At 34.7% G+C, this 16,716-nt stretch overlaps 1 protein-coding gene and 1 long non-coding RNA gene across 3 annotated transcripts in view; one reads left to right on the forward strand and one right to left on the reverse strand.

The window, feature by feature from the left end:
- Cenpi (centromere protein I) overlaps positions 1 to 11,937 on the forward strand; it is an 84,069-nt gene extending 72,132 nt beyond the window's left edge. For both annotated transcript variants that reach the window (XM_010623403.2, XM_019207386.2), the window contains 2 exons: positions 10,303 to 10,344; positions 11,063 to 11,937. In XM_010623403.2, coding sequence (XP_010621705.1) covers positions 10,303 to 10,344; positions 11,063 to 11,164 — 144 coding nt within the window. In that variant the 3' untranslated portion in view covers positions 11,165 to 11,937. The remainder of the gene's footprint in view (positions 1 to 10,302; positions 10,345 to 11,062) is intronic.
- Positions 8,074 to 16,716, reverse strand: part of LOC109118051 — a 13,412-nt gene continuing 4,769 nt past the window's right edge. Inside the window, exons 2-3 of the long non-coding RNA XR_002025320.1 lie at positions 13,978 to 14,053; positions 8,074 to 8,240 (exon numbers count right to left, since the gene is read on the reverse strand). This is a non-coding gene — a long non-coding RNA (uncharacterized LOC109118051). The remainder of the gene's footprint in view (positions 8,241 to 13,977; positions 14,054 to 16,716) is intronic.

Consider the following 16,716-nt stretch of genomic DNA (forward strand, 5'->3'; position numbering starts at 1 on the left):
TTGCCTTTTGATTGTTCTTGTTTTTCCTAGACATTAAGATACATCATTCGGTTAATTACATGGGTTTGCTCAGTTTTTGTAATGTGGTCATTCACAGTTATAATCTTCCCTTTTAGTACTGCTTTCATGTTACCCCATAGGTTCTGATGTATTATACTGGCATTATCATCTGATTGCAGGCACTGCCTAATTTCTTCCCCTTTTTCTTCTGTGACCCATTGATTATTCAGAAGTATATTGATTAATCTCCATGTTTGCATAATTTCTTTTTCCATTATTTTCCATCTTTTTCTGGTTTTGTTGCCCTATTATCTGATAATATACATGGGGTAATTTTGATTCTTTCATATACATGTATACATAATTTATGGGCTAGTATGTGGTCTATTTTGGATAAACTTTCTTATGCTGCCAAGAATGTATATTCTAAAGGGCTGGGGAGTTAGCTCAGTGGTTTCACCACCTACCTCACAAGTGCACAAGGTCCCGATTTCGATCCCCGGTACCACGGGACCAAAAAAACAAAAAGAATGTATATTCTGTTGTTAGGTAGAAAACTCTGAGCCCATTTGTTTAAAAATGTGGTTCAACTCTGATATTTCTTTGTTGATTTTTTTGTCTAGTTGAACTATTTGTGACTATTAAACTATTTGTGTCTAATTGAACTATTGTGAGGTATTGCCATTCCCTACTATAATTGTATTGATGTTTATGTGATATTTTTTAATATAACACTTCATTATGAAAAGATTGGTTTTATAAAAGATGCAGAAAATTTCACATTTGAGGAAATGAAACATTTAGGCGTTGTATGGGAATGAATCCAAATTTGGACTGAAAGCAAATATTAATATGAATGCAACTGTTGTTTTTATTCTCATTAAGTTTATTGGTACTTTTTAAGTATACAGTACAGTTACAGTCATCATTAGGATCTTGTACCTTTACATGACAGGTCTTGATTCTTATTTTTTCCCCATACCCCTGCCCTCCCTTCACCCCCTCCACCCTTCCCTATTTACAAAAACTTTGTTTTCATTTTTTCGTTTTCACATATTTTTTTCTTTTCCCTTATTTCCTTTCCCCTACCCTTCCCACTTCCCCTACTCCTTTAGACCTTTTCTTCCTATATTCACATTGTCAATTATACCATTTGGATCTTATTTATACTTTTAGTTTTTCACACCAGAGAAACTATGTGATATTTTCTTTCGAGCAGTGTTTTATGAAGTTGGTTCTGTTGGTGTTTGGTGAGTATATATTTATAATTCTTATCTCTTCATGTTGTGTTGTTCCCTTAAGAAATATGTAGTACATATTGAGGATATACTCCTAAGTGAAATAAATAAGTCACACATGTGTAAATACCAAATAGTTTCTCTGGTGTGAAAAACTATAAGAGTACATAAGATCCTAATGAGATAAGTGACCATGTGAAATAGGAAGAAAAGGGCTAAAGGTATAGGGAAAGTGGGAAAGGTAGGGGAAAGGTAATAAAGGAAAAGAAAAACATGAGAAAATGAAAAAATGGAAATAAAATGTTTGTAAATGGGGAGGGGAGGAGGGGGTAAAGGGAGGGAAAAATGTTTGAATGGGGAGGGGAGGAGGGGGTAAAGGGAGGGCAGGGATAAGGGGAAAAAATGAGAACCAAGACCTGTCATGGAATGGTACAAGATCCCAATAATGAATGCAAGTGTACTGTATACCTAAAATGTACCGATAAATTCAATTAAAAAATAAAAAAAAATTTTTAAAAAAATATGTAGTGACCTTCTTTGCTTCTGATCAGTTTAGCTTGAGGTATCCTTTGTCTGAAAATAGGATAGATAACTCCTGCTTTTTCTTTAGGCTCCCATTGCGTGAACTGCTATTTTAAAGCCTTTTTTAAGTCTGTAAATTTCTTTTTTGAATTAAATATGTTTTTGTATACAGGGTTTTGCTGTTGTTCCATTCTGTCAATATGTATATTTTCACTGGGGGCTGAAACCATTCACATTAGGAGTGATTACTGAACTTTATTTGTTTATGCCTGACAGTGTATTATTTTCTTGTTGCTAATTTTTTTATTCCATGTAACTGTTCATCCTACCTAATGTATTTATTCCTTTAGACCCTTTGGCATTGTTGGTTTTATTGTCTCTTTGAAGAATATCTTTGAGAATTTTTTGGAGGGCTAGTATGTTTGCCATGAATTTAATAGGTTTCTGTTATGGAAAGATCTTATTTCTCCATGAATTTTGAAAAATAATTTTACAGGATATGTCACTCTGGGTTGGAAGTTGTTTTCTTTTAGGGCTTCAAATGCTTCTATACAAGCTTTTCTGGCCTTTAAAGTTTGTGTAAAGTTTGTCATAATTACAGTGGATTTACATTTATAAGTAATTTGTTCCGTTTCTATAGCAGCTTTTAAGATTCTGTCTTTGTGTTGGACTTCTGGGGATTTGATTATGAGGTGTGGTGAAGTTCTTTTCTGCTTATGGTTAATTAGGGTTCTATTCTCCTTGCTTAGCTATATGTTAGTCTTTCCTCATACTTGAAAAGTTTTCTGCTATGATTTTTATAAACGTTTTTATGCCATTTGTGCCATCTTCTGGTATTTCACTAATGCCAAATAATCTTAGGTTCATCTTTGCATTATCTAGTGTGGATCCATTTTTTCATATTCTTTTTGTTTTTGTGGTATCTCTGAGTATATGGTCACCTAGCATCAACCTTATTGACCTGGGTTTTTTGGTCTCCTCTTTTACCATTTTGTATAATTCATTTGTTTGGCTTTTAATTTCCCTCCCATTGATGCCCCATGCATCAGATTTGAGGAAGTTCAGAGTTTTTGGATGCATTTTGTTGCCTTGTTTTCTCATATCTCTCTCTCTCTCTCTCTCTCTCTCTCTCTCTCTCTCTGTGTTTGTGTTATGTACTTGCTGAGGATTGAGGGTTGGATAATTGGAAAGTCTGTGTTGCTAGTTTGGAGGTATCTGTAGTTAGTGTCTACTTTGCAGTGATGTACTTTAGACCTGGCTAACTGTAGGCCTGTGTCTCTGTTCCAGAATTGAGCCATCTCTGTTGATTTGAGGAGGAGAAGGTACAATGTACTTGGCCCAACACCCAGTTCTCTGTAGATCAACCACAGTGTGGTTGATGAATTTCAGACAAACCAAATATTGGCATATAGTAAAACTCATAACAACACCCTGTTAGTAACAACAAAATAAAACAATACTGGAGTCAAAGACAAAACTGGATATTGACATACCATATGAACCATTGAAAACTACCATTATATCACCGTTAATAATAGAAAAAAAATCTGTAATTATAATGTTGACACAGGCAAACCAAATACCAACATACAGTAGATATCTACTAAATAGAACAACTATATCACCATTAACAATAGAAAAGAATTCAACAGTAGTAGCATAGAGTCAACTAAATACCTTAAGGATTAATAAAACAATGCTGATAAAAAATGGAAGGGTAATGGAAAAATGAAAGAAGTAAAATTTGAAAAATGAAGATGAAGAGGAAAGAAAAGTGTGATAACAGATCTAGTTAAGGAATAAAAGAAAATTAGTAGGGTTGGATAAAAGTAACAAAAGAACAAAGAAGGCAAAGAAAAAACAGCAAAATAAATGAAAAAGGAAAAAAAATCCTCAAACTCCTGAAATCATTGAAGAGGAGAAATGAATCCCTAAAATTCCTTGTTATGTTTGAATGGGTGCTTTTTTTCAGGATGTGCGGTATTGGAATCCACTCTGTATGGAGGAGGGACAGTGAGTCACTACTAAGAGACCTATTTTGTTTTCATGCACTCAACATTTTTTGAATACTGAGTCCTGCCCTACCTTTTCTGATGGGTGTGGTTGGTCAATGATGCCCACCCTAGGACTGTTATCACTCCAGCTACTCCCAGTTTCCTTGTTTCTCTGTGTACCCCAAGTCATGGTATTCTATACGTAGCTTTTTAGCCTGTGGCTTTTGTGAGGTGCCTGTCCCTGTTCCATAATGTCCTCTGTTCATACATCTTATGTCAGTGGTGGCAAACCTGTGGCTAGCATGCTACAGCAGGCTGTTTATATCATTGAAAGCTCTAACAGATTCGCCAGCACTACCCTAGGCTGTGGCAACATTTTTAAGTCATAAAATTTCCCTGATCCCACTGGCTGATAGGGAAACAGGCAGACTACTGAGCATTGTGATGCTGGCAGTAAGATCCAGTGAGTCAAGCAATCTACTGAACTTAATTCCAGCACTATCAGACCCAACTCCTTCTGTAAAGGACACATGACCGGCCTGGCTTCTTCCCACAGAGGGCAGGACTCCATATCCTTTCTGGCCTGCGCTTAAGCTTCTCAGTGGTCTGTATCTGTCTATTCCATGCATTCTCCATAACTATCTCTTGTGACCATCTCCCTCTTAATCCCTGTGGTAGAGTGACTTCAAAAACCCTAAAGTAAGGGCTATGGGTTTATCTTAGTGGTGCCACTGCCTGCCTCACAAACACAAGGACCCAAGTTTGATCCCCAGTTTAAAAACCTAAAGTGTAATTGTTCTGTGACTTCTGATTCCCAGAGTATCTCAGTCTTAAGCAATTAAGACTTCCCAAAATGACTGCTGGTCAATTATTTAGGTATGGCAGGCACTATATTGGATTTCTTCTCCAACTGTAGCCTATCATATGGAAGGAATTACTTTCAGAGTAAATCCTCATGCTGTTTTGGAACTTTACAATAACTGTGGGCTTTTCTTGGGGTTAGCACTACCAGTCTAGTCTATTGTTTCTCCTGGGGATTGCTGACCCTCTCCAGGCTTACCTTGCATTAGTGGAGACAGGTCTTCCTCCCTAGGAGCCAGGCTGAGTGTTCCAGCCTGCTTTGTTCTTTTCTCAGCATCGTTTTTCACATTCACCATTTTCTCTTTAGTTTCTAGTTTTCCTGTCAGTTCCTTCTTGATTTCAGGAGTTCTGCTACTTCTTTTCTTCTCAAAATACTTGTTTTCCAGGTGGCTCAATTCTAGGTCCTGGAGCTAGTGTATTTTGTTTCTAATCCTTACCTTATTTAATTTCTAAATTAACCATTTTTAGGTATGCAACCCAATGTCATTAAGTACATTCACATTGTTAACACTGTCAATACCACTGTTCACACATAGAACTTTTTTCATCTTGTAAGATCACATTGAGACACCACATCATATCCATTGGGATAGTTATTTTTTAAAACGTAGAAATGCCACATACCAGTATTGGATATGATGAAATTGGAATCCAAGAGCCCTTGAGTGGTGGTATGAATGTTAACTGCTACTGCCATTATGAAAAACAGCGCAGTGGTTCCTCAAAAATTAAAAATAGTGTGCATTGAATCTCTTGCCTCTTGCAAAATATATAAAACCAGGGAGGAGCGTGGGACAAAAGGGAAATTATTAAAGTATGTTATGTGTATGTGCAAATCTGCCAAAGGAAAACCTATTACTCTGTATGACACATTTGCACTGCTACAAAAAGTTGGGAAAAAATTAAAATTAGAAATAACATATGATCCAGCAATTCCACTTCTAGATATATACCCAAAGAACTGAAAGTAGGGACTCAAGGACAAATTTGCACATAGGCTTACAGCAGCCAATAGTCTCAATAGCCAAAAGTGAGAATCAGCCAAATGTCAATAGACAAATGAATAGATAAACTCAATGTGTTATATGCATATAATGGAATATCATTCCTCCTTAGAAATGATATCCTGTATAAATGCTGCAACTTGGATCAATCTTGAAAGTATGAATTAAAGTGATCTATTTATAAAAGGACAATATTGAACAAGTCTCCTTATACAATGTACCTTGGGTGGTCAAACTTACCTATTGTTTTCTTTAGTTGCCTGTGTATTTGGTGTCATATCCAAAAAGTTATTGCCAAATCCAGCATTTGGAACAGTTCCCCTATTTTTTGTAGTAGTTTTATAATTACTTTGTATCTTTAATCCATTTTGAGTAAATGTTTGTAAGTATTGTAAGTTAAGAATTAAATTTATTCTTTTATATATAATCTTCAGTTTCCTGACACCATTTATTGAAGAGTGTTTTTTTCCTTTGAGTGTTGTATTAGCTATCCATTGCTGTAATAAATTCCTGAGATAATTAACTTATAAAAAGTAAAGATTTATTTTGGCTCACAAGTTTGGAGTCTTCAGTATATGATGGGTTAACCCTGTTGCTTTTAGGCCTGTAGTGAAGCAGCACATCCTGGTAGGGAGCACATGGGTAACTGAGCAGAACTGTTGACTTCCTGGCAGAGAAGTGAAAGACAGGACAAGGAAAGGGCCTGGGTTTCACTAGCCCCCTTCAAGGGAATACCTCCAGTGACTAGAAGACATCCCACTAGTCCCCACCTCTCAAAGTTTCCAGCACTTCATATAATGCCAAGTTGGACACCAAGTCATTGATACATAGGCCTTTGAGGAAATTCAGGATTCATGCTATAGCAAGTGGATTTGATATCCATCTCAAAACATCATTCAGCCATATATTTGTTTCTGATCTATTCTTTTATTGTTTTATATGTCTGTCTTTATGTCAGTACTACACTTTCGTTACTAAATATTTGTAGTAAGTTTTGAAATCAAAATATGTAAGACTCTACTGTTTAATTTTTTCTACTCTAATCTTTATTATTTATTTTATTCTCTTTAGGTTTTTTAGTTTGCTCTCCTTTTTGGAGTTTTTAAGGCAGTAAACTAGATTACTAAATCGTGATCTTTTTTCTTTTTAAGATGGGGTGTTACTGTATTGTCCAGGCTAGCCCCAAACTCATGGGATCAAGCAGTCCTGCCTCAGCCTCCTGAGCTGCACCTGATTTTATTTTTTAATGTAGGCATTTATAGGTACCAATTGATCTCAAGATATTTTCTCATTTTGCTTTATTTCTTTGATTTAATGGTCATTGAAAAGTGTACTGTTTAATTTCCACACACTTAATTTCCCTAATTCCTCTTTTGTTTTTTCCTTTCTTCCTCCCTTCTTCCCTCTTCCCTCCCTCCCTCTTTTCCTTCTTTCTTTCCTACCATCAAACTTCAGGCTTTACATTTGCTAGTCAAGCCCTCTACCACTAATTTCTAGTTTCATTCCTTTGTGGTCAGTCTTGGGCACATGCACAAGTACCCTGGAATGACAGTGCTTTTAACAAAGCTCTCATTACTTTCTTTCCCTCATCTGTCTAAGGTGTCTGCTTGTTTCAGTATTATAACCAACTCGTTATGCTCCACTAATTACTAGCCTCCCTTCTCTGTTGTTTTTGTCAGTGCCCCAAGGCATAAATTGCTCAGCCATCTGATTGAATTAAATTTGGGTAAGGATAGTTTGTGAGGCCAATCTTTGAGGGTGGATCTGTCCCTAGGAGGTCTGTACTTCTCACTTTCCTTGCTTCTCCCTAAAGAGCTAGCCAACCTAGTCTTTAGTTTCTTCTTGTTCTTATATAAGATGAACTATTATTTTGTTGGACACTTTTAGCCTTGGACTTCCACATACTTTGTTTCAAATAGTTTCTTTGGGGAGAGCTTGCAGCTCTCTTTTCTTGCAATGCTGATGTTGATGTATCCTGCTTTAAATTTTTTTCCTCCATACCGTGTGTCCAGCATCCCTATCTATAGTCATCTTCTGATATGGCTGTTTTGTTAGATGCTTTGAGATGTTCTTGAGTGTGTGCTTGTAATCAATTTTATATCACAGACTTTGTTTCTTACTCTAACACTTTTTAATCAACTTGAAGTCCCATTCCTGTTAAGTGATTTTTGACTTGATAGATTTTTTAAATTTTTGAGTAGCATGTGCTTCCACATGTACAAAAGTCAGTTACCAAAAAGTATATAATTTTTTTAAGTTTCCATGAAATCATATGGTATTAAGGATTGCTTCAAAATAATTGAAAAGTGTTTGGCAGTTGCCCCAAATTAAACAGAATTTATCATCTAACCCCATCATTCTGCTCTTAGTTATATACTCAAAAGAACTGAAATCAGATGCTCAATCAAATGTTTGTATACTCTTTTTCATAACATCATTACCACAATAGCCACAAGGTGAAAACAGCTCACATGTTCATCCACTGATAAATGGATAAACAAATTATAGCGTGTTCATGCAATGGTAATTATTCTTCTACAAAAAGCAGTGGGGTCTGGAGTTGTAGCTCAGTGGTGCTGTGCCGGCCTGCAAGCATAAGGTCTTAAGTTTGATCCCCGATACTGCAAAAAAAGGAAAAAAAGGAATGTAATATTTGCACATGCTATATTGTGAATGAACCTTGAAAGCATTATGCTAAGTGAACAGCTAGGTACAAATGATCACATTTTTTGATTCTACCTATATGAAATATCCCAAATAAGTAAATCTGTAGAGACAGAACACAGATTGGTGTTTTAAAATAATCTTCCCAACTATATCCCCTGATTACTCAGTTCCTCTTCCAGAAGCATCCACTCAAAGCAGTTTCTTGAATATCCTATCAGATACATACTGTACATTTCTGCGAAAATTATCTTCTTCAATACTATACACTATACCTTTTTTTGGCCTCTTGATTTTTTGACGTAATATCTTGACTTTTGTTTCCTGTTGATTTATAAAAAGCTGCCTTACTCCTTTTGCTGTTTGCATAGTATTTTGTTGTATAAATCTAATGTAAGTCAAGTCAATCCCTTATTATGTTGTTTATAATCTTAAATCATACTCTAATGAGTGCTCTTGAATTGTATACATCATTTAATACATATGCAAGTGTGTTTATTGGATTAGATTATTCAAAGTGGAATTCTTTCAGAAGGGTATATCTTTTAAATTTTGTTGGATATAGAAATATTGCTTTCAGTAGGAGTTATACCAATTTATATTCCCATTAACATTCAGTAAATGTCTAATTCATAGGTGGAATAGCATGTAATGAATCATAAACAAAATAAAAATGATTTTCATCAAGACCAGCCTGGGCTACATAGTGAATTCCAGGTCAGTCTTAACTACATAGTGAGACCCTGTCTCAAAACAAAAAACAAAAAAAAAGATTTTCATAAGTCAATTCTTAAACATAATAAATAATAAAACATAATAATTTCAAATTTTGATACATGCTACAAAGAAAACAAGATGAAGTTATAGAGTAAATATGAAGTCATTAGGGATGATGAGTAAGGAAGGTGAAATTTGATCTGAGATTTCTCCTAAAAGATAAGAATGATCCAGCATGAAAATAGGTACTGTGCAAGCATTCTAAACAGTAAAACAGTACAATGGCTTAAGGATTTCAAGGAAAATGAGACCAATATGGATTAGTACTTAAAAACAACAGGTAGAATGGAGTAAGAAAAAGCTTCAACTGACATAGGTAGCCTTCTGTTTTCTGTTCAAGAGTGCCATGGAATACAGTGGAAGTGTTAATTGTGTTGCAATAAAAAAAAGAATAGAGCAATCCCAAATAAATAACCTAATAATGCATCTTAAAGTCTTAGGAAGATGACAAAAAACAGAAGGAAGGGAATTACAAAGATCAGAGCAGAAATTAATGAACTTAAGACTAAAAATAATACAAAGAATCGGTAAATCAGAGTTGGTTCTCTGAAAGTATGGAAAGGGAATCTGGGGACAGAGTAGATAGGAGGGAGCATAGGGGAAGTAAAAAGACCAAGATGTCATATGTACTGTATATGTACCATATATCTAAAACAGCCTCAGTCATTATGAAATAAATTCTCAATATTGAAGGGCATTGTACTGTAATATGCAGAGTTTTCTCTTAGTGATATTTAATAATGTTATTTCTTAGAAATGATGGATTTTAGGTTCAGTAAAGCACAGTAGGTGATAATTAAAGCTAGGGAATAGATGAGTAAAGATTTAGATATTCATAGAATCTATTATATGCACTGCCTGCTTAACCAGATATTCTCTTTATCCTTAAAGACTCAATTCAAAGATCACATTCCTCAGAAAAAAGTCTTCTCAAACATCATCTATATCTATTCTAGTGCCTAACTGCAGAATTAAAAAAAGAAAAAGTCACAGATTAGCTAAATGATGCTTAAATTATTCACTGTGATTTTAGTTTCCCTGTTTTTTGTGCTTCTGGGGAGAAGGAAATATCAAGGATTATAGTGAGCATCTATTCAAAAGAAATCCAAGAGTGATGATAGGAATAGAATTTAGCAATGTGTAAGAGTGAAAAAGTATCTTTTCTGGTGATTTTTTGCTAATGGAATATTTTCATCCCCCATGTCTCCCCACTTCTTCTTCTTCTTTTTTTTTTTTTTTTAGGAAAGCCCAGAAGAAAGAACAATAAACATGAGCTCTATTCAGGTAAAGTAACTTTATTTTTATCCTGGTCAGGGATTTCCTGCCTGTGAGTTAATTTTATTAAAAGACTTTATACCTTTACTTTTTTCTAAATCTTAAGTCTGATGCCTCTTTGGTATCAAAGTATGATATTTGCCTCCTACGTTCATTTCAGTGACTTACATGAATTTATTGGCATACACCTCGTTCATTCTTTTCTCAGATATAGTTCTTCATAGTTTGACTCTTGCTGTCATGACAATGCATTGTCACAGTGTTTAGTAGTACCAGCTATATGTCTACAAAGTGTAATATGACTGACTTTTAAAATATTATACAATTGTCTCATTATTATAGAAACTCCTGCTGTGTACATATTTATTTTAGGCAGTAATGCAATAATGTCTGTTCCTGTGCTACATATTTTAGGTGTTAAATTTCTTGAGTATGGGAGTGATGGCACATATCCATTTCATGCTATCTCATTCAGTTGAACTGGTTTTTTGTTTTGTTTGGTTTTTTTTTTGCCAAAATAATGAAAGAGATATTTAGCTTTTGGACTTGGGTGTGTTCTGGTTTAACTGTTAACTAGCAATTAGTTTCCAATTATGATCTTGGCCCTTCTGAGTTTACTTTTGCCATGTGCATCAAGGATAATGTGTACTTTTCCCAGAAAAAGAAAATGAAGTACAGAATAAGCATACATATTTGATAAGTAATTTTCCTTTTTCTGTGCCTGCAGGGGAAGAAATGGAACTGGTATTTGGACTATTTATTTTCAGAAGGGTTACAAGGCTTGAAATTTTTCATAAGAAGTAGTATTCATCATTCTTCTGTCCCCTGATTGGAAAGCATAACCACAGCGATGAACATTAAATAATGAAAGTTGGCATAAAACAAATTAAGCATGCTGAACTAAATCCTTCCTAATTGCTGGAGAGGCCAACTAGTTCAACTTGAGTTTTCATATTTAATTCACTAACAGATTACAATCTGCAAGGAGTACTCAGACTGGCCTTTTGACTATGGCTTAAGAAAACCCTGATGTTGCTAACTTATTTTTCACGAGTTAAATTTTTAGCCTATTTGTGAAAAATTGCCTCTTCATCATCAGGCTCTGCCTTCCACAAAATTATGCACAAAGAGCCACATATGTTTTATAATGAAATTTTTTTCATTTTTGTGTACTATAAGCTGCCACTGATGAAAGAGAGCAAATATGGTAGTATATATACAAGTAGTAGTTAATCCACAGACATACTCATGCAAAATATTTTGCTAACTTCATGAAATCTCTATATTGCCATTTTTTTCTTATGTGAATAGTACCAGGATCAAATTAATATAATACAGTATATATGATTCTTGAGCCTAAAGTAACTGATGAATTCCTAGGTCTTTACTGGTAGCAATTTAAAGAGGGAAGAGAGAGAAGAGAAGTATGGCGATAATCAAGGTGTTTCTGTTTGTACTGGTTTGATTTTATGGAAATGCTCTTATTTTATTTGTGTTTATATGGATATATCTAGTTTTTAAATATTTAAACCTGTATAATTTAACTTTACTTGCAGAAGTACTTCTGAAGCTTTTTAAAATTTTCATAATAGCTAAAATATGTTGCGTAAAATTTGCCATAAAATTTCCTTCAGTGCTACTGAATAACTTTTAATAAAATTCATACTATTTGAGAGGGATAAAGCTGAATTTATCTTTGCTTTAAGGGCCCATTCTTGTGGTTCTTTTTCTCCCTTCCATTTAAGCAAAAACAATACTATTAGGTATTTTGAGGCTAGAAATCCCATTTGTTGATTTAATCGATATTTATTAAGTTCCTTGCTGTGTGCCAGGTATTCTTCTGTGTGCTGGTTATCCAGCTGCGACTAACACAAGTACCCACTTTTATGGAATATGCATTCCAATAAAGATGACAGACAATAAGAATATAAGTAAATATGTATCAGGTACCATGAAGAAAAATCAGGGGGCAAGGACATGTGGAGGTTTGTTCCAGCAAAGGTGGTTGTAGAAGGCCTGTTTGAAGAGGTATCATAGGTAGAAACCCTAATGAAGTAAATATATAAGCCATGTGACTATTTGGAGAAAAAGCACTCTGAGCAGTGTTGAAGGCAAGTGAAGAGGCCCTAAAATGATAATATATATGGGAGATATATGCTCTCCTAGGTTTGTGTTTGTTTTGGGGGGCGGTTTTGTGGTATTTTTTTTGTCCATATTTCTCCTTCCTTTGTCAGTTCGTTAACCCACTTCAGATAAGATATATAGTTGTGCAAATGACCCAAGTCTGTTTATTTGAAAAATCTGACTGGAAATGCTTTATGGCAAAAAAAAGATTTAAATAAAAATTGCTATTTTGCTTAGTGCAAAGGCTATCTAAAAAGAGAGGGAAAGGAAATAGAAATTTTGGTTTATTATTGTACAAAAATAATTCTTTTTTTACCCAATATTTATGGAAAAATTTTTGGTATTATTAATATTGACTTAAGTTCAATACTAAAGTTGCTATTCAGTTTCTAACATTTTATTTTCCTTCCTATTCTTAGAGTTGATCTGGAAAGAAAAGTAGATAAGTCTATGGCATCCTATGTAGTTTTTATTAACATAGTAAAAAAAATTGTCTAAAATTGATAATATATTTTAAAGATGTCTTTTAAATTGATGTTACCTTTCCTTTTGTTTAAACTATTAGGTTTTTTTTTTAATATAGATAGCCTATATTTTGGTCATGTAAAAATCTCCTCAGCCTCCCCAGGGCTGGAAATACAAGCACACACCACCATACCCAGTCATGTAAATGTCTATTTCTCATATATTGTTGACTTGAATAATCAGTTGAAACTTGTAATAGGGAAGAGTTCTAAATGATATACAAGGGGCTCAGTGATATTTCTAACCAGAGAAATATTTATTTTATTGGTCAGAATTAGCAAAGGCAATCATTTAAGGCCTCTGAAGAGTGATAGGAGGATCTATAACAAATTGAGAATCGTTTATTCATAATTTGCAGAATTCAGTAACAAACGCATGTGCCTATCTTAGTTACTTCTCTTGTTAAAGGAGGAAAGGTTTATTTTATTTCATTTTACACTTTGTAGAGGCTTCAGTCCATAGCTAGCTCACTGTAAGCCACAGCAGCATGGCAGAGGGGCATCATGGTGGAGAAACAGTCCATGGCATGGCAGGCAGAAAAGCAGCAAGTAGCAACCTTACTTTCCCTTTTGTTCCATTTAGGCTACAAGCTTATTTTTTTATATACCCATACCCAGGTTGAGACTTCCTGTTATTCACACCCAGAACTTTGCTAAACCAATCAGTAGACTAATTTAGTTATCACAGATCCTTAATCCATATTCACACACCCTAGACCCAGCAACCACTGAAAAGCCCCAGCTATAAGCACGTGAAGCTTTGGCGGGACATAGAGATGCAAGCCACAACAACCTATAACATCTGAGCCAGAGATTACACTCATTTCTTACCCAGTTCCATGTTGCAAAATGACTGTTGTGGAAGACGTATGCCACAGCACTTGGCAGCAAAGTAGCAGTTAACATTTCCCGCACATACTACTCCATACTGCAGAAATTCTACCAAGGAGAGTATCAGAGCAAACCTCAAAGACTGGCCAAACCCTAACCTTACCTGAGAGACCTTTCTTTGGATTGAGGAGGAACTTAGGCTTCCAAGATATTGTTCATAGCAATAACCACGCAGCAATCTGTGAAGGTAAAGAGCATGATATGGTACCAAAAGAGAAAGAGCAGCCAAAATTGTAATGCGATGAGAGAAATAGTCAGCAAAAGAAACCTTGGTAAAATCATGTTCATACCTGGTGACATAGAAGAAAGTATATATATAATTAAGGTTGCACTTTCTCAGGGACAAATGATAAGGGAGCTGCTTTGCTATTACAATAGTCCCTTGCCAAATGTGGAGCAAACTTGTAAACTCTGGTGTGAAAGCAGTCTCCATGCCACAGAACAAACAGTAAAGGATGAAAACCTCTTTGACTCAGGGACTTAAGCACAACTTATCATCAGTCAATGGCTTACTGTCAACTATTTTGATCTGAAGGTCTCTCTTAGAAAGCCAAATATAAAGGTAAAATCAAGAAAAAATGAGTAGTGGTATTAGAGTCACAACTTGGAACAGATTTCACAGAATTAATTCACCTAAGGCACCAAACAATAGAACAAAGAATAGTAACAAATCCTAGAACAGGAAGATTCTGTTTAGTTCAACAAAATGTTAGACATTTTAAAATAATGGGAATGTGTGACCCCTACGCAGGAAAAAAGACAATAGAAATTGCCCTTTAGGAGGACCAGATATTGAACTTAGAGAATGAGGACTTCAAAGCAACTATTATAAATATGTTCAAAGAACATAAAGATACTATGTCTAAGAAGAGGAAGATTTAGGGCCAGGGATTTAGCTCAGTGGTTCTGCCACCTGCCTCGCAAGTGCAAGGTCCTGAGTCTGATCCCTGATACCAAAAAAAAAGAAAGAAAAGAAAGATTTGATGACTACATATCAATAAAGGATAAGAGTACACAAATATACTTATCAATTCTTTATACAGAAATGAAAGTCTGGGCTTGGAAAACAGCAAAGGAAAACCAACAGGGCCTTAGAAAAATGTGAGATACCATTAAACACACAAACAGACTCAAGAAAAAGAAAGGGCCTCATTTTGGCATCACACACTCATACTCCCAGTACTCAAGAGGCTGAGGCAGAAGGATTACAGCAAGTTCAAGGCCAGCCTGAACCTACATAAAAAGAACCCTGTCTCAAACAATCATAAAAAATGAAATTCAAATGGAAATGCAGAGGGCCCTGAAAAGCCAAAACAATATTTTAAAGCCTGAGAGTTTGATGAATCACACTTCCTCCTTTCAATATTCACTACAAAGTTACACTAATAAATATAATGGTGCTGACATTAGGATAGACATAGATCAGTGAAATGGAGTTGAAAATTCAGAAATAAGCCCACATATCTAGAATCAATTTGATTTTCAGCAAGGGTGCCAAGACAGTTCAGTGAGAGAAAAGAATAACCTTTTTGACAAATGGTGCTGGAACAACTAGATCTCCCCATGTAAAAGAGTCTGATTGGACCCCTGTGTCACACTATACATGAAAATTAACTCAAAATATATAAAAAATGTAAGGTCTAAAACTATAAAACTCATTCAAAATTGGAATACATTTTAGTGACCTTAGATCAGGCAGTGAGTGACAAAGGCACATGATACAAGAAAAATGTGACTTGAAATTTATCAAAATTAAAACCTGTTTTTTTTTAAAAAAACTTTTCTTTCAAATAACATTACAAACAAGAAATAAAAACAAAGGGAGAAAATACTTGCAAATCATATATCTCATAATCAGCTTTTATCCAAAATGTATAACAAACTATTCCAACTCAATTATTTAAAAATTCTAATAAAGAAATGGGCCCAGCTGGAGATTTAGCTCAGTGGCACCACACCTGCCTCAAAAAAAAATGGGCCAAAGATCTCAATAGACATTCCTCCAAGAAAGATATGAGTGATTAATAAGAACATTAAAAGATATTCAACATCATTAGTCATTAAGTAAATTCAAACCAAAACCACAGTGAGCTACAACTTCACATCCTGTAGGATAGCTGTATAAAGAAGACAATAGCAAGGATTGATGGCAGTGTAGAAAAATTAAAATACATTGCTGACCTGACTAAATGGTGCAGCTAATTTGGAATAAAGTTTGGTAGATCCTCAAAATTTTAAACATGCAGTTACTATAGGACCCACAATTACATTCCTGGATCCATACCATACAGAAATAAAAATTATGTCCTCACAGAAACTTGAAAATTATAGCAACATTTTTAATCATCAAAAGGTAGAAACAACCTAAATGTTTCAATGATTAATAAATAAAATGTGTTCTATGTAATGGAATACTGTTTGGCAAAAAACAAGCGATACATAGCACAACATGGACAAATTTCAAAGACTTTCTTTGTAAAGTAAGCCACAATACAGTCCATACTGTACAATCCTGTTTATATGAAAATTGTAAGCAAGTATGTAAAGACAAAAAATAGGGGCTTATGACTGATGAAACAGGTTCCATTTTTAAGATGATGAAAGTTTTAAACTTTATAATGTTAAAACCACTGAAGTGTACACTATAGATGGATAAACTTTATGTATGTAAATTATATCAATAAAGCTGCTTAAAAACTTATAAAACCATCTTAGGTCCTGCTTTTAGAAAAGGATGAGATTAGTAATCTTACAGATCTCATGTTTGTTTGGTGTTCATCTTAACTGCATAATAACACACAGACATTTAGAAAAATTATGTTTATTGTCTCTCTCTCTTTTT

This window comes from Fukomys damarensis, unplaced genomic scaffold (genome assembly GCF_012274545.1).
Source record: "Fukomys damarensis isolate Sample0158 unplaced genomic scaffold, DMR_v1.0_HiC HiC_scaffold_39, whole genome shotgun sequence".
Lineage (NCBI taxonomy): Eukaryota > Metazoa > Chordata > Mammalia > Rodentia > Bathyergidae > Fukomys > Fukomys damarensis.